Source organism: Ammospiza nelsoni, chromosome 11, assembly GCF_027579445.1.
Source record: "Ammospiza nelsoni isolate bAmmNel1 chromosome 11, bAmmNel1.pri, whole genome shotgun sequence".
NCBI classification, from domain to species: Eukaryota; Metazoa; Chordata; class Aves; order Passeriformes; family Passerellidae; genus Ammospiza; species Ammospiza nelsoni.
In genome coordinates, this window is record NC_080643.1 from 290,138 (window position 1) to 308,820 (window position 18,683).

General features: G+C 41.2%; 1 protein-coding gene across 2 annotated transcripts; it reads right to left on the reverse strand.

The window, feature by feature from the left end:
• Positions 1-606: 606 nt before the first annotated feature.
• On the reverse strand, positions 607-18,475 carry TRH (thyrotropin releasing hormone). 2 transcript variants are annotated; one of them, XM_059480200.1, is made up of 4 exons: positions 4,179-4,270; positions 4,036-4,089; positions 2,963-3,177; positions 607-2,093 (listed from the first exon to the last, which is right to left on the reverse strand). In XM_059480200.1, the coding sequence occupies exons 3-4, from the start codon at positions 3,153-3,155 to the stop codon at positions 1,516-1,518; spliced, it is 771 nt and encodes a 256-aa protein (XP_059336183.1). In that variant the 5' UTR covers positions 3,156-3,177; positions 4,036-4,089; positions 4,179-4,270; the 3' UTR covers positions 607-1,515. The 2 variants fall into 2 exon arrangements, with proteins under 2 accessions (XP_059336183.1, XP_059336182.1); XM_059480199.1 differs by lacking the exons at positions 4,036-4,089; positions 4,179-4,270 and adding an exon at positions 18,197-18,475.
• Between the last annotated feature and the right edge of the window lie 208 nt (positions 18,476-18,683).

The window sequence follows — 18,683 nt, forward strand, 5'->3', positions numbered from 1 at the left end:
CAAAGTTAGAAATTGTTTGAAAGACCACATGAAGTCTTGATCAGCCTGTGAGCATCTAACTTCAGTGAAACTTGTGAGATGATGAATTATTTTTCTTCAGGGTAGCTAAACTGATTTCTGCAAAGCTGACTTCTGTAATTGAGGAGGAGTTCCAAGTCAGCTGATGTGTCTCTATGATCTTGAGGATGAACACTGATGGAAAATGTACTCATTTGTTCGTAAAAAAAAAAAGAAGTGATATGAGTAACACAGTGTGCTCAGTAACTGCATATCAATTGCAAAAATCAGTAAATCTAGTGTTTAGACCCACAAACAGGGAATCAGCTTCTTGTCAAGTTCCCTGTGAAGTGTGTGACAAAATTGATGTGAGTTTAGCCCAGATGCATAATTATGTGTGTCATACAGGTGAAAGATCTTAAAAGGGAGCCTATCATCCTTCCACTTCAATAATGAAATAGTTTTAAGTACAAGCATGTGCTGACTACCAGCATGCAAGGAGATTGTACACAGAAAAATACCCTTTGTTGTTATTTTATTTAGCTTGAGTTGGTTGTATGTTTATCACATTATTGCAGTGTGTTTGCACAACCAATAAGGACACCAGAGTTGACTATTCTTGTTTATTGAATAACTCATATCAAATAAACACTTTTGGAAATCTGACCACAGAAAGTAAAAGCATTCCTTTGAGAGAAGAAAAATCAGAAATCCTCACTGAAAGAGAAGGATCTCTTCTTGCTTTATTATTAAATGCCTGAGGAGAAGGCATGATTTCAAGTGGCATGACTGAAGTGTGGACACACCAGGGTGGGAGTTCTTGTGTGGGCTGTACACAGTCAGTAGGGGTCACAATATGTGCTTGAGATGTTCAGGGATGCATTAACCATTTTCACTCTGTAGCCTCTTAGGTGAAGAGGGTTTTCCTGTGCCAGTTCCAAGACAAACAATAAAGTCACTAATTTATTTCGTTCCAGCTGAAACTGTTCCTGTCTCTCTATAGTGCTTTACTGTCTGGACAGATTGTAGTGTACAAGGACTCAGGTGTCCAGAATGTTATTATTTAGAACTGAAAACCTGCTCTGTTTAATTTTGTAACAATTGCCATATGTTCTTTTTTCTTCCTCACTATTTACTGATTTCTCTGATGTGAGAGGAAACAATATAATTATTCTACTTCAGTAGCGTCAGAACAGAAATTTAAGAGCCTGTTTTATTCATTTAGGAACACACAGCTGGATTATTTTGGGGTCTGGGCTCCTAAGAAAATAAGCACTCTTCCTAAAGTGGGGAAATTGAAGATTCTCAGTACTTGCCTGTTCCATTCAGATGGGTCCTTTAGTTCCTTTGCTTTAAGTGTGTGACAAAGCCATTAACTTGGATGGGAGCATTAACACACTTAAAGGTAGGTGCAGAGGTCAGCAGCAGGAAGCCAAAAAGAAGTGAACGGGATGTTTTGGTGATTTGGTGATTTTGGCAGTTTACTTCACCAAATGCAAGTGCTACACAATTATTTTCTCATTCCTCTGTTTCATTTTCCCATGCTGATCTCTTTCCTGGGTGCTGACGCTTTTTTTCTACCCTGTCTCTGCTAACATCATCTACTAAATCAAGCAACAAGTTGCCTTCATGACAAGTGAATGTCTCCTGAAAGTTGCAGGGACCTGTGTCATCTGAGCTGTCAGAATTCCAGTACCTTTTTCCAGGATGCTGGCGTTTCTCACCATATACATCTACGTCATAATTCCAGCCTCTTTTGCTAGGACGCTGGTGCTTGTACATCGGATATCTTCTGCCTGGATGTTCTCTTTTGGATAACTCATTCGTGTAGGTTAGCTGTGCCCTAGGGCTGTAAGCAAACTGATCCAACGGTGACTTTCTGCCGGGAGGCTGTTGCCTTTTCAGCTCCAGAGAGACATCAAGGTCATCTTCCATCTCCCTTTTTCCTGGATGCTGCCTCTTCTGAATGTCTCCATAATATGCCTCTCCCTCAGCATCTCTTTTTCCAGGATGCTGTCTCTTCTCCAGATTACTTAGGTACTTTTTCCCGGGGTGTTGTCTTTTGGAAAGCCATTGTAGCAGAGTGGCATTTGATTCTGTCCAAGGAAAAGAATAAGGTTAATAAAACCCCATAATCCTCCCTAAGAAAGTTGTAATAGGAATTTGTGGAGCAGGATCATAATCTGTTGCTTTTTGAAAGCCAACTCAGTATTTACAGCTACCAGTCATAACCCTATTAGTATATCTTACTCATTCTTAGGCTCTTTTTAATATTTCAGTGCTTGGATCAACACAACCAATTCTCAGCATTGATGTGAAGAGAGAGAATGGCTTTTCCTGTGGGCACTTGGGGCCAGCTGGTCTTCCACTATGGAAGGACCCAGTGCTCCCATTTACTGGAAGGCACCTCTGTGCTGTTTCTTGCAATCCCTGAGTCTGATCTTCCTTGCTGTGACAACTGGTAGCATAGCATCTACAAGGTGGAAGATGTAGACACTGGAGCAGCCTCTAGCATTCCCAGCTGTGTAAAAAGCCTGCCTCTGTTGGGGGGTAGGCACCAATGGATCAGGGCAGTAGGTGAATGGCAGCACCCCCACCTCAAATTTACATTAGGTACAGGGTCCACAGCTGCAGAATGTCCTTCATGGGACCTCTTGGAGCTTCCCTAGGCAAGTACCTGCTGGACAAGCAGGTTTTCTCTGACAAGCTTCTACCTTTTTATTATGCAGCAGCTGCTTAGGGATAGTACAGCCTTTCCTGAGCAAAGAGATCTTAGAAAAGAAAGCATCTGTGAAGAACTGTCTGTCAGTGTATTGTGGCAGCCCTCTTATCCTTCCCTTCCCCTTAGTTCCAGTGCTAAGTAAAAAGATTAAGACCTGGAAGTCATACCTTGATTTCTGAGATCTAATGATCTCAATCAAGTGCTATGCTATTACCAGATGGGTGTCCCCAGTGATATATATACCTTTATTAATGTCTTCCTTTTCAGCTTTCTTGAGGACAGACTGAAGAATGAGGCTTTCAGATCTCTGAAGGATGTCATCCAGGGGACTTTTTCCCATGTTCTCACTCTCCTCTGGAAGGAGATGTCCCCCATTGAAGCAAACACCACACGAGGTCAAGCAGAGGAGTAGCAGTGGCAGCTGGATGGATGGCATTTTGGGACAGGGGTTCCTGCAACTTCAATTGGACAGAGAACAACAGGGGAGGAGGATGGAGCAAGCAAACCTAGCAATAACAGCGATATTTCCAGACACTGAAAAACAAACATGGCACTGCTGCAGGGATTGAAGTCTTTTAGGGTCTTTCCTAATTTCTGTTTTTAACCTCTCCGTTTGTTTTTTATCCTTCAAAGCATTTAAATTCTTCATAATTAAAACCAGGTAGTTCATTTTTCTGGCAGAATAAATATGATATGAACTTCCTGAGGCACAGGTGATTCTGAAAAACAGTGATTTTACTCTGCCTTCTGTCAAGAGGCAAAATAATTTCCCCCTTGAACTCTGTATGCACAAGGTGTAGACATCTATACCTGCTATCTCCATCAGGCAATTCCCTTTGCTAAGAGTTAATTTTAAAATGATACTGAGATTAGCAGCACTTCCATTCCACCCTTAGTTAAAGGCAAACCTAAATAATCCACTAGTTTTTTTGCTGTCTTTTTCTATACATTTACAGTAGCCATGTGCTGGGTATTTGTCAGGCTAAGAAGACAGCTATGCTCTGTGTGGCAGGGAGATATCTTGCATGGAAACAAATGATGGAAGTACCTTATATTTTTTTCAGAAACATAATAATAATTGTATCCTCTATTATGTCTTGCCCAGATACCAAGTGTTTTCCTATTTCTTCTAGCTAGCACTGAATTCCTAACATGCTTAGGGATTTATTTTACAGTAAACAGAGTTCCTTCAGTAGAATGGAATACATCTTTAATACTACTGTAGAAGTCATTTATCTTATATCTTCAGAACATAAAAGAAATGCACAATTTTATGAAGTCCTACAAATTTCCCAAATAGAAAATGAGTTCATTACCTTTTTTTATTGGCAGGTTTTTATCAGTTCTGATCAAATCCTTGAGTAATAGCCCTAAGAACATCACATAGGCAATTTGACTCAGAGCAATCTTTAGACAGAAAGGTAAAATCTGCTAAAAAGGAAATTATTTTATAAATTACCTGATTTGTAGTTTCAGATTTTTGCTTGATGCATCTGCCAAATCCTTTAAAGCTGTTTGTGCACCTGAGCTTCAGTTGCCCTTTTGCAGCTGCAGGCACACAGAGTGTCCAACAGAAGCGTTGCCGTGTGCTCTCTGCAGGGCTCACGTCTCTGTACTTATAGTCTACTGCCTCTGGACCCTTTATGCAAACAGCTCTGAGGTAACTTAGGGGATATGATGTGGGGGTTTTTTTGGTTTGTGGTTTTGTTTTTTTTTTTACTGCTCTCAGAGAGCTGCATTTTGAATGCATTTAAGATTCACACAGTTATCTGCTGGCCTCCATAAATCCATGCTCGGCTCCCAGAAACCATTATTTTTCCATTCTCTAAAGAGATTATGTTGAACTTTATGTAACTCAGCATAAAGAAAAGGAGGTTTTCTTTGCTTAACAAAACTAAGCTTGTTCGTCCTCTATTAAGCAAGTGTTTTGGAATAAAAGCAGAGAGGTAGGTAATTAATTAGGCTAGGGAAGAAAGAGAATGGCAAAAATGTAATGGATTAGATTTAAGTAAGTGTATACCCTGGGTTCTTATTCTGAATGACACTATACAGTTTCTGGCTCACAGTTACATATTTTTTTGGCATAGGCTTCCACAGAAAGTATTTTAGAATATGTGGTGCATAACATTAAATATTAAAACATGTTTATGTTGCTGTTATGTGCTTCAAAAAGCATTATACTATTGTGACTTGAAATAAGACTGTCTTTAACCTGTTGTCTACTTAACATACTGCTCCACACAGTACTGTTCATACAGGGCAGGACAACCCCTTGGCATTTCCTAGGTGTCGTAACCCCATAAGGTCTCTCAGGTATGACACCTGAGTTTAAACAGTTACTGTATTGCCCTATGAAAGTGGGCATTGATGAAATGGGAAACTGCCCAGTTTCATTCTCCTTAAAATCTGCTTCTTGACACACTTTTTAGCTTACTTTTAGAGAACATGTAAAGCATTGTGTTATAATTACATCCCCATGCAAAGCTCCTCAGCAGGTGCAAAAATATATTCACAGTGCAATGCCCAGGACATCCAGTCTGGCCAGCTTTGCCTCTTTGCTCAGAGTTATTTTATCTTATTTTGGACTAATTTAGTAGTTTTAGCGCTTTGTTTAAATGAAGAAACTTAAAATTCAGCACCTCAGAGAGTCAGGGTTTTTAATGAAAAATGTCCTTTTTCTATTTCACAGCTGGAAAACTATATGATTTTTATATGATATCCTTTCTTTTTTAGTTCTGTTTTGCCTTTTTCCAGCTACATTTTTTCTGTTTCATTTCCCCCACAGGTGATTTTTCTATTTAAAAGATTTCTGGAGGTTTGTTTTATGAGTGTAAACATTCTTTCCTCCCCCTGACTGCACAATTACTCATGGCACTGAGATGAATTCATGGGTAGGAGGGAGAGTTTGTTTCTTCAAACTCCAGAGTGTTCCAAGCTATACTTTTTAGTCCTGTCACAAATACATTGACAACCCAGACTTGCCCAGAGCTTCTGTCAGCACAGGGTTTGGCTCCCAGTCCACATCTAAGTCTGTGGTAGGTTCTAGAATTGCACAGATGTTGAACTACCACATTTCACACCTAAATACAGCATTTCAGCATCACTGTGATCCTCAATCCTTTGTCCAGCTGCTGTATTTTGTCACAAGTGCATCAAGTCCCTTGATCTTTTGTGTCAGCTCAGTTGAGGAAGTTCCTGAATTTTCTTTTAAACATCCTCAAGGGCGCCCCAGCTTCTCAAGGTGCTTCTAAATGAAGAAACTGGGAGGCAGACAACTCCTCCAGAACCAGAGTCAGACCCATACACCCATACACGTGATCTGTGAGGTCTGTGTTGCTCCCCTCTCCAGCTTGCGTGTCGCATGTGTTGCTGACTGCAGTCACTCACCATGTGGCACCAGGACCCCGGTGCCTCCATGTGTGCTGAGCACTTGTCCAGCTCAGTGCTGGTGTTCATAGCAGTGGGGCCTTCACATTGGGGCCGTCACTGGGCACAGGGTTGGTCCCTAAAAAGATCTCAAAGGGGAATAATGAGAAAATCTGCTGCTAACCCTAGTCTCATCTCTATTTTAAAGAATATAGACATGTTTTGTACAGTTAGTCAGCTATGAGTTGGGCAGAAAGTTCTCCTTGGCAGATTTTTGAATTTCTACATCTTATTTTGACTGCCTTGCTCTTGTCACTGTCAGAGATAAGTAACTGAAGTACATTGCTCATTTTTAGTATAGTCATCCCTCCAGGAATCCTGAAATATAAAAGTTGTTATGGGAACTGCTTTTCTTTACCTATAGGAATAAAAAATACTCTTGTTTGGAATCTATGGCTCATTGCATTTGTTACCAGTTTCACTAGGAGATGCTGAATTTTAAGTGGTTTGCCCTTTGTCACAGATCTGGAATTTTAGAATTCAGAAGTGAGACCAGAATCTGTTCTGGTCTAAAGTTAGCCTTCCTTTATAGAAAATAGGTTTGGTTTCTGGTAGAACCTCACAAGACACACATCTTTCCCATTTAAGAGGTTACCTACATGGCATTGCTTCTGTGTGCAAGAATGAGAGAAATACCTTCACTGACTACTTAAGGCATCCCATTAATTTTTATTAACCGTACATTGTCACTAGGATTGTAATTTTGATCTTCTCATCTCTTTAAATAACTTTAACCTCTTGGATATTTCCTGAACTGTATTTCTTGCAATGACTGCAAATCTAAGCTGTTCTGTCTGAACTTCCTCTTGTTGAAAGTGCTGTGAATTAGTAATGACATGTTTGCTAACAGAAATGAGAGTCAAATCAACTATTTTGTTTTCTCTGGAAAATGTAAAAGCACAGTTTCTTTATATCACTCCTCCCAGTTTGTTCCTTGATTGAACTATTCAGGCAGAAAATTAGGGAGATGGATATCAGTAATAGGTGGACAATTCTCTCTTTCCATGTGATTTCTTAACATGATCCTTACTGAATAAGAACAGGTAAATAGTTTGCCCTGGAGGAGGATGTATTGTATTTTTGTGAGAGGTATAATTCCAGCTTTTCTTCATTTTGATTTTAATGACATCGGAGTGCCAGAGTATGTACAGCCACAATGATCTTTAGATGGTATATTTTTAGACGCATAATATAGTTTTACAAGGGAGGCAAGTCTTCAGGAGTACAAACCTTTTTTAGGCCCAAGGAAATGCATTAATGTCTGAAAGTTTGTCTCTCCTCTTAGAATTAAAAAAGGACTTGTGATCTCCCAGAACTGTCAGCTTTTCGTGGCAGTAGATGTCACTACAATAGAAGATATTATACCTAATCTACAAACCTTGTATTAAATATTAATAATTAATGAAGGGAGAGTTTTAAGCAACTTCTATCTGCTAGTCCCCAAAATTCATTTGCTAGGTAAATGGACCTAGACAGTTTTGAGTGGATGTAATGACACATGAAGGAGGTTTCTGAAATGCAGCCTACTGGGGTCACCACCAGTATTAGCAAAAGCGATCCCTTTGTGTAAACGTACCCAGCCAGGGGGGCTTCACTATGGGCAGCAGATCAGCTTATCATAGCCCAGCTGGTTTTGCTGCAAGTCATCACAAAACCAAAACCCTTAAGGAATAATAAGGACAGCTTTCCTATTTGTTTTCGTTAGCTGTGAACATAAAATCTAGGAAGGGAAACAAAGGTAACTAGTCTATCATGTTCTCCTTCTTCCAGCACTGAGCCCCCACCACAGTACTTCTCTTGTTGCCTAGTGCAAGAATCTCTAGTGGTAAACACCTGTTTGTGATGTAAGCTCTGCGGCCTTTTAGGGGTGAGCTTTAGTTACAGCCAGATGAAGGAATTGGGCTGGAGAATCTGGTGAAATTATTAGAAGCTCTGCTGGCTGATGTTGAATGACACTTGAAGCATGACCTGAACATGGTAAGGACGTGTAAAGGATTCCTTTTGAAGGCTGTGTAACCTTCAATTGACACCTCCTTATCAAAAATTCCAGAAATGGCAAAACCTTTTGCTCTGACTGTAAGGCCCAGACTTTCATAGTTTTGCAAACATTAAAGTGTTGAAGCCTAATTTTTTTAATTCATTGAAACTAATAGAAAACCCTTTGAGAAAACTTAATATATGGAGAGATTAGGCCTTCTGTTTTAAATAATGAGTAGGATGAGTATTGAAGGAGATTGAGAACATTTATTTCTTTGTGAGGAAGCCCTTAATAGAATTACTGAGTAAATTCCACATGGAACACATACACAGCTCTCCTCATCAATTTCAATCCAAAAAGGGAACTATTATATTAGAAGGAAAGGGCAGTATTCCACATATCATTAAAACTATTGCCAAAAGGTGTATAAATAACATGTTGCTTGTCTCAGCTAAATAGTTGTATTGTTCATGAGGAAGCAAACCCAAAGCATTATGACATTAATGCCACATATTGGTTAACTGACAGATCTTTCAATATTAAACAGCATATTAGGCAGCCAAAACTTGACAGGCTTAATTGTATACTTAAGAGTCAGACTAACTCACAGTTTATTCTTTCTGGGAGGGTGGCAGTTTGGAATTAAAGATCTCAATAGATTCATTGTAGTGATTCTTTATTTTGTAATTATCTCCACAATGTTTATGCAGAATCATTTCTATAGTTTTCTAGTCAAGTGAGCCCTGTGATTTGGGAAGAAAATTGCCATCATCAGAAAGAATATTTCTGTGCCCTGATTCTTATTTCAGGCACAGTCCAGGATCTTTCAAAACAAATGTCACCAAATGAAACAGACATGGCTCTATGCCTCCAAGCACCAAAAGAACCTTCCAGCTGCCCAGCCTGTTGTTTTTTCACAGCTACTGATGACAAGACTCAAGATCTTGTTCACTTCCAACAGTCATCAGATGAAGCAAATTTACAGCTCAGTTCACCTTGCCAAAATACTATGTTTGAACTGGGGCGAGTTTCATCATATAGCAAGAATAGATTTGGGGAAATTTGATTTAGAATGGTAGAAAACATTCAGCTTACTTTTCAGAAGCAAGTCTGATTCACACTGTGAGGTAAATTGCAAAGTCATTTGGATGGCTGTAGATAGAAGATCACTACTTCCATAGAAATCAAAGAAGTGACATGGTGATGTGCTTGCTCTGTGCCTGTCCCTTACACTCACTGCTAAGACATACTAATTATGACAGAGAACCTATAATTTGGCGTGAAGAGATGGAAATTTGTGAGGTAGAGTTGCTAAGAGATTTAGTGTTTGGCACCAAGTGTTTGAAAGTGCCGATTTGGATTTTGAAGTCCACAATCCTCAGCTTGCAGCCAGTACTCCTGTCCAGTTCACTAGAAGCAATCAGCAGAGAGCATATTTGGATAGTCTGCCTGCCAGTCCTGGCTGCTTCAGTTGTCAGGTACAAGGCTCCAAAGCTCCTGAAGGCTTGACACAAATGGTGCATCCCCAGTGACTGGGAATCGGAGAGCACAAGTAAGAATAGGATGTAAAAGCAGAATGAAAAGTTCCAGAACTGTTCCTTGTGCCTCACTGTAGAACATCATCCTCTCAAAATTTAGATATTTCTATAGCAGCTTTTAAAATTAAAGATGTGTATATCTTATTGTTGCATTTGACTGTTGTAAAAGACAATGTTCGAAGTTCATTTAAAATTATTCTGTAAAGTGACCTCAAGCCTGGCTTTAAGGATGCAGCACAAATGTAATTTACCCTTAAATTGTGTATGTTGATGTGCTAAGAAAGGGAAATGGGCCCGTGGAAGGACCACCTCAAAAAGGCAGATGTGTTTGTGCCTATCTATACACAACACTTAAGAACTGCTCTTCTACTGGAGGAGCATCCTGGAATCAGACGTAGAGAGGAATTTTGAACAGGAATCTGGTTTAACTAACAAACTTAACTTCTGGTACCAGTCATGTCAGCTGATCTGGTTGAATTAGGTAACAGTTCAGGTATTGCTCCTTCTCCTCAGGTGTTCCTGTCTGCCTGTGATGATGAAAGTGTGTAATGCTGGATTTTACTTATGAACCGTTCCTGTCTATTTTGTCTAGTATCTTTGTCCTTCTTAATAGTTACTAAGTTATTTGGTCTACTCATTTTGTGAGGGCTTAAATTTGCTGACCATGTTCCTGCAGTAAGATTACACATTTTATCTTTTCAGCTACTCATTTTAAGAGTCTTGTAGCACAGCAACAGTGAAGACATAAGTACTGTGGTGAAGTAAAATCTGAAACTGTCTTCCCAAGAGAGTTAGAATGAAATCTAGGTGTATATGCATACACCTCTGTGTGCACCTACACCTATCATACATCTACACATGCACCTGAAGGTGTATGAAATGATGAAGCAAGAGGGTGGGGTAATCATGTCAGTTGCGTTCGCCATAAATATGATATTTCAAGAGTTTGGGTAGCTGTAAATCAGCATCAAGCTAATCAGGACCAGGTTACAGTTGATTTGTGAGCTTTGCTACAGTGTTGAAGAAGGATGTGAAAGAAAGAAGACAGTCATTTTATCCTGGCATGGATTTCCTCCCTTTTGTAAGAAAAGGCTTATAAGAAAGTTGGTCACTTGCCATTACTGGAAGGATAAAGACATGCAGGTTTTGCTGTCTAATTCCAGCACAGGCCATTTATAGGAAGGTCTTAGCAAATATCAATGATATAGTTTACTGTTTCTAGTATTGTCCATTAGTCTCACTGTGTCTGCAGGGCACATGGCTACAGGAATTTTTATTCCTGTCACTTGCAACCATTACTAATGATACCAGTGAAACTGGAAGCTCGTACTTAGAACCCAAGCCTTCACTGTAGCAAATATATGGATTTATGGCACTAGAGGTGTGGCTGGAAGACAACTGGGAAGTGCTACTGCCTGTACTTGACTAACACAGAAGCCACCAGAGATCTGATATGCTGCCATGTGTGCCTTGTGTAGAGCACAGTAGGTTGGGAGTTCTTTCCTTGGTGGATTGTGTGAACTAACTGGTTAATATGAGGGACGTTTACGGAGTACTCAGTATAGAATTGCTCCCTTGCCCACTGTGCACAGTCATTTAGATGGAGCTTGATGTGCAGCTGAGAGACTTGGAGGGGGAGGAAGGTCTCCACAACCAGTTGCTCAAGACCATTTTCATATTGTAATGTGAGCTACATAACAACAATGACCTTTATCTAATTTGCACCTTTATAACTTTCATACTCATTGTAATAACAATAGACTCTTCCATGGGTGCTTAATGGGTTTGTTTATGAGCAAACAGCATAAAGTGAGAATCAATAGGTATTCAGATGCCATTTTGGGGGCAGGAATTGCAATTATTGAACAAACACTAGGTATTGTTCTTTATGGGGCAATAAAGACACACATGAGGTGATCTGCTGAGACCAGGAGTAGTACTGATTTTTAGAAATAGCTTCTGTGATAGTCTGTGGATTGCTCTTCTCATTAGTCCAGCTGGCAGACTCTGTGCATGTCAAGGGAAGCTCAGTGAATGAACATGTAGCACTGGAGTAAAAGTTCCTTGAGTCATTTAACACCTGCTTCTGCTGAGAAGACTGTGAGGCACAAAGTCTGTATGCCTCTCAGGTTTTGTGTCATTCTCTTCCCCTGGGTGTTTTCAGCAAAGCCTGAGCATGAACAAAGATACGTTTAAAAGTAGCTGGAGAATGGTTTGCAGATGCAAACTACAACATGTATGTTGTATTTTTATAAGCACCAAGCTGGGACACCACATGGTTATTTGATTAGAATGGAGCCTGAGAACTGAGCTGATTTTGTTTCTGTCTCTTACATTGAATTGCTCTGTGATTTTCAGTGACTCATTGAGGCAAAAATCCAACTATAGTTAAAATCAGTCAGACTTTTCATAGATGGTAACTGGAATTAAGTAAGCTCTTAAATATCAGAGTTTTCTGTTCCCTGTCCACAAATAAGCTATGAAACAGAGAGTTTTGATGCTTGTGATATGCTTTAACAGTCACAAATTATGACAAGAGAAGTAAAAATTGTTATTTATAGTTCGTTGGGATTTTCCCTAGGGAGCAAGTAGACTTCACCAAGCCCGGTGGGCAGGGCATGCAAATCTTAGTAAAGAAAATGGTGAATACAAAACTCGCGTTTAATCTGACTCTGGTGAAGCTTTGGTGTAGTCAATTGTGACAAAACCGCAATTTTATATCATACATATATTAAATATCAGCAATTTCACAGGATTCTTTCTACAAATTGCTGATGCCTTTAATAAACAGTTTTCTCCTCCAGATTTCTTTCTTTCCTTGTTGAAGCTGCTATCAGATTTGAAATGTTCTATGTTGACACCTAAATGGTGTGATGGAATTCTAGAATGCACTCCTGGAATGGCTGGTGATAGCCTTCCTTGAATGTGGTACAAGAGAATGCAGGTTTTGGAATTACTTCCAAAGGATGAAGAAAAAGGACATTTATAAAAGCACTGCTTTTGTTAAATTTCCTCTGTGATGATCTGCAGGTATCCTAGCAAATGATTACACATCTAGAAACTGTAACAAAAGTAAAGCAACTAGAAAAACTAAAAAACCCCAAACCTCTTGGGAGTTGCTTTCACACCTGCATTTCCATGAGTGATTCAGAGATCATCATGGAAAATACAAAGTTAAAATGTTCATAACATTCTATTTTATAGCTTTTAATCAAAAATATGACCCAATATTTTGACATTTGAAATAGCTTATCAAGACATGCAGGCTGCCTGGCACTGGCATTAACTCTGTCCCAGCCAGAGTGGTTACAGAGGAGCTCTGAACTATACACAAAAAGGGCTCTGAGTTAGCTTGTTCTTTCCCTTGTCTGGATAAAGAAGCCAGTTTTACCAGTCAAGACACGTGCAATGTGCTCACTCTGTAGCAAACTTAAATTGCAAAGTTGTTAAGTCCTTTTCAGCCTCAGGTAGCTACAGATTATTTAATTACAGAGTTAGTGATCTACAGTAGTAGAGAGTTTGGGGACCTTATGATGTAAAACAGTACCTGATTACAAGTAGATCATGGTTTATTTAGACTTCTGCTTCAGAATATGGGCTCCAAGGTGATATAGTCTGGACCTCCCTACTTAAAAATTTAGCAGACTACAAGTTCTGCAGACTACAAAACTTGTAGTCTGCAGAACTAACTTCTGTTAGTTCTACACTAACAGAACTAACAGAACTTCTTTTTTCTTCTGCACTAACTTCTGTTCTTAGAGTTCTTAGCTTCCTGACAACTTGACAACACAAAAAATTAAAACCAATGTAATGACAATGAATTTACAATTAAGTGGTGACATTTTCAAAGGGTTATCTTTCCCATTTTAAACACAAAGGAAGTAGCCAGGTTTGCTCAAGTATTTGTTGTCTTGGTTGCTTTGATCCTTTGAAGATCTGACAACATATGGAACAGTGGCAGCTTCTAGGTACCAGGTACTGTCCTCTTTCTCTAGCTGTGAGAGCAGAAGCAGAGCCCTACTATAGCATGTGAATCAACTGCAACCCTTGAAATTGTATAGATGTAGAGTAAGTTTGTGATTCCAGCAGAATTTAACTGCTATCTCCTAGGAGCCCAAGTGAAAAGATTAAGTTAAATGAATGATATTGTGTCATCTGACTTGATATTGCCAGAGGTTGCTAAAAGGTCTTTGCTTATTTAATGTTTATCTACTTCAGGAAATATATTAATGTTTGAGCCATGTAAGGAAACCTGGTCTGACTGTGAGAGTGGGGGTAGAAACTGCCAAGGGGCCTCAGTCCCGGCTCAGGTGATGCAAGTGTGAATGCCAGAGCAGCTCCTGCATGGTCAGACCGAAGTTTCCCTAACACTGCACAGGCTCTGCTGTGCTGTTCAGAGCCCAATGAACCAAAAGGGAGCTATAGCCTTCCTATTATCTTTAACTGGTATAAAGTAATATTGTCCTTGTGTTATTGAATTTTCAGCATCCAAATGATGATGGAAATTTTCCAACCAGATGTGCTTTCTCCAGGATCCTTGCAGATGTTTCTAATTAATGTGACTGTGCCTGAACAATTTTGTCTCAATAACATGGCAATACTCCTGGCACTCAGGAGTGTAAGAGTTTAGACTTGACTTGTTCAAACTTGTATTCGTCTTATTCCAGTAATATTAACACAAACCCTGTAGCTTGTCTAGCAATGGAAATAGAACACAAATAACAAACAGTTTGTGTTTTTAAAGAGACTTACATATCCAACTATGGAAAAACAATCAATGACCATTTAGGTGCTTCTGACTGAACAAGATGTCTTTAAATTAAGTCTCACATCTCATATGAGACTTGGAAACAAGAACACCCTGACTTCCTAATTGAGCCACTGAAGAGGAAAGAAAAAGTTTGAGTTGTTTGGCCAGGTGACATGTATGCTTCCACCAGGGGTCTTCACCAGGGGAGCATTTTTCCTTTAGGCATCTGTCACAGGGAAGAACTGCCTTTAGGGGAGCAGAAAGACTAGGGAGAAAACTAAAATACTCACTTGGTGACCCTGAAATTAAGCAGCAGTTGGTGATAATTTTCTTCATTCAAAGAACTTACTAGTTTTAGAATGAATTGGTGGTGCAAGAGTTGGAGAACAGTCACCCAGCTGGAGGTACTGAGAGTAGAATTGGAGCAGCTGGTGTTAGACCAGTGTCATCTGTGTCACTGTAAACCATAATCAGATCTAATTGCACACAAGCACTGAAAAGACACTCTCATTCCTCTTTCTTCCTATCCACACTGCTCCAAATTCATGCTTGCATAAATTGTAGGGACTGCTCAGCCCCAGTTGATTTAATTCAGCATACTGATCAGATGTATCAAGAAGGGTCAAGATTTGGCACAGAGCTAGACATTCCCATGACAAAGGCTGAAATGATACTCTGCTTTCATCCTGATGTAATAAGACCTGCTTCTCAGTGCAAGTAAGTCTAGAATGGCAACAATTGTGTTGTTGATCTTTGCTTATTATGTCAAGGGCAGGCGTGATGTTATCTGCCTTTTTAGAAAGACCTGAATAAGCTATATGTATTAGCACTAGGAATTAAAAGCCTCTTGAATCTGCTTACCTGAGCCACAAAAGGGAAGCTGCCAAGTTGCTCTCATAATTATCAAAACGTTAAATCTTGTATGGAAATAAGAGCCAAAGTGATTAAGAATTCATTTGCAAAGGAAGCAAAGATTACAAACTTGTTTGTTTTCTCACACCTGTTCTCCACTTCAGCAGTACAATAAAGCAAGGCATAGTTAATGCACTTTTCCCTAAAATTATTAATGTACTCAGGGGAATATGATCAGCTGAGGCTTTGGAGATCACACCGCCATTTGCCCAATTATACCTAATGACAACACATCGTTCCAGCAAAATGTGTCTATTCTTTGGTAGGTTACATTTCCTCTCGGCCTTTTGTTTATTGATCTAGTCGTACATCATGCAGAACAAACTTCTTTGTTGGCAAGTCGTGTTTATGAGAACAGAAAAATCTTTTATGTTACATTTTTAACATCTGACCAAGTCAGTGAGAGGAAAAGCTTCCTGTATGGAGCATGACAAATTTTTGTGATTTTTGTAAAACAAAGCAATAAGTAAAATGTCTGTATGTTTTGGGCTATACAAATAATTCATGTTATGTGTTCAGTATTTCTTTCTGCTTTGATATCATAAAGCATCTTAAACTATGTCTGCATTACATGGCATTTAGAGTAAATGATCACTTTAATCTTTTACTCCAAGCAGCAAGGCATATTAACTTATTTTTTTCGGGGGGGGGGGGTGTTGGGTTTTTTTTTGGGTTTGTTGTTTTTATTTGTTTGATTGGGCTTTTTGTTTGTTTGTTGTTGGTTTTTTGGGGTTTTTTTCTGGAAGTGGAAGGGCTTGAAGAAAGCTTGAAGAAATGATGTATCCCTGACTAAAACACTTAAAACATTTTTGTGTCTCCTGTGAGTGTTCATGACAAGTACAAGCTGATGAGTAAGGGCAGGGTTGGATTCTGAATGCTCTTACAAATTGTTTCTCTTGTTACTTTTTTAATAGTTGTAAACTGCAACAAAAGAAATTGTTTTTTAAAATGCAGAACCATATCAAGGTAGTTCACTACCATCATTCAGCACTTTCTAGTTGGATTACTTCTGTGGTCTTCAGACCCTTTGGAGTTTAGTTTTTAAAATTTTCAGCCTCATCATTATTGCTCTCCTTCCTTCCAGCATTTTTCCTGAAGTTCTCTCTTGTATGCTGGCGTCCTTCTTGTAAGAACATCCAGTTTTGTTCTCACAAAGGTTCCCACCAGTATTATGAGCTGGGAGAATATACATGGGCTTTGTATTCCCCTTGTGAAGCCTGAAAGCACTGAGTCTGAGAAATGAAGCTGAGTGCACTGGCCACTGCTTGAATCCATTTTGTCTCCCTCACAGCCTTCATTTTCTGAATGCATCCTCAGAAAGATGGCAAACCTGGCAGTTTTTACTTAGAGGAAAATATGAAAACATGTTTCTTCTCTCCCAGTGTATAAGAACTGGGAGTTTATCATTCAGTGTCAGAGAAACTTATTATGCCACCAAAGCATTCCTCCCAAGCTAAGTATTGATCCTTTGTTCTTAAGCAAACCCTGCAGTTAATCATAATTCTGAGACATCTCATTCCAGTGACTGGATCAATAATGTCTTTGATGGTGTCCTGCAGTGTGTTCCTGTCATTCCTCGGGACCTGTCACCTGCTGTTCTTGCAGATCTCAGTGCAATAACCAGCCCCGCTCACCTGGCTGGGGCGCTGCTGCCCCCTGCCGGACGGACCTGCCATCGCGGGCTGCGGGGCCCGCCCGGCGTGTCCCCTTGTGTCTCCCCATGCCCCCGCTGCCCCGCGCTCAGCCTACATGAGTGCAGCCGACACGCGTGTGACATGTCTGCCCTCACGTCTGACTGCTGGGCACCCCCTGGGGTTACACACTGCAAGGTGTGGGTGCCCATAGGCAGCGCAGCGTTCCACTCGGTGCCGCGGGTGCCCAAGGGCAGCTGTGCGGTGCACGGGCCGCTGAAGTGGGACCCAGCGAGCCCAGGTGCTGCGAGGTGCTGACAGCGCTGGGTGGAAGGAGATTGCACACAGTCGGTTTACACTCACACTGTGCAGTACCTGTGCCTTACCAAGGGGAAAAGCTGTCCAGGCTTTCATTCCAGTGCTCTGCACAGCACCGGAAATCTACGGCAATCCAGTCACACAACAAGGACACATGCTGGTGTATGCAAAGAAATTGTGCAGATCGGCTGTGGGGCCTTGGTGTCCCTTGCTGACGCTGAGCATTATGCTGGGCTGGACCTGTGCCCTCTGAGCATCGGGTGCCCTGTACCTGGGCAGTTGAGAAAGGTGTTTTTAATACAGCACCTCCATCTGCAGTGGGGGTTAATCACATTTATCTAGCTCAAGAGCAATGATATGAGGCTGACTTTCTTGGAAATGCCACATGAAAAAGACTAAATTTTTATTACTATTTGCATTAATTGCTTTTCTTTTACTAATTTCTTTGGCTGCATTGGAGCACTTACAAGAGACAGAGTATCCTGCAAATGGAAGGGTACTTTTCATTATATTATTGCATTACACCATTATCTAGAGAGTAAAGTGCATCCTTCAAAGTTATAATGAGCCATAATTTCATTGAAGGCTCTCTAGGATTTCTGGACCGTGAGAGCAAAGCTACAGTAATTTAGTCACGGGGACCAGAAAATTAGATGACAGCCCCTTTAATACTCAGCTGGGAACATACTATTGATCTGAGATACCTCAGGCTGGAGTGTCTGCTGCGGTGGAAATGCATGGATTTTACCTTTTAAGGACATTTCAAGTCATGGTAACTATTCAGAGCCAACCCTGGCATGACTGTTCCTTTCCTGCTCCTTCGACACAGAGGTCAGAGCCAAGGGTGTTTGGCAGGGAGAGGTGGGTTTTCCCTGCTCTTTGGAAGGCTGTGCTTTAGTCAGTGCTGAGGGGGCCGTGACTCACCTGTGCGGGGGTCACACCTGAGGGGGGGTGCCGGGGTCTCAAGGCGAGGAGCCACCCAAGGGAGTTCAGCCATGGCTGCGCCCGAAGGGGCCGGGCCCAGAGGGAAGGGGCTGCGGCAGACGGAAGAGGTGAGTAGAGAAAAACTGTCTGGACTGCGAGTCTGCCGCCACCGCAGCACAGAGACCGAGAGCCGCCCCGGCGCCCGCCGCGGCCGGGAGCGGGCCGGGCCGGGCCGAGACCCCGCGGAACGGGAGCGGGCCGGGTAGAGACCCCGCGGACGGGCCGAGACCCCGCGGAACGGAACGGAACGGGAACGGGCCGGGCCGAGACCCCGCGGAACGGGAACGGGAACGGGCCGAGACCCCGCGGAACGGGAACGGGAACGGGAACGGGAACGGGCCGGGACCCCGCGGAACGGGAACGGGAACGGGAACGGGCCAAGACCAGCGGCAGCGGGACCAGGAGCTGATGTGACTCCGCCCAGCCC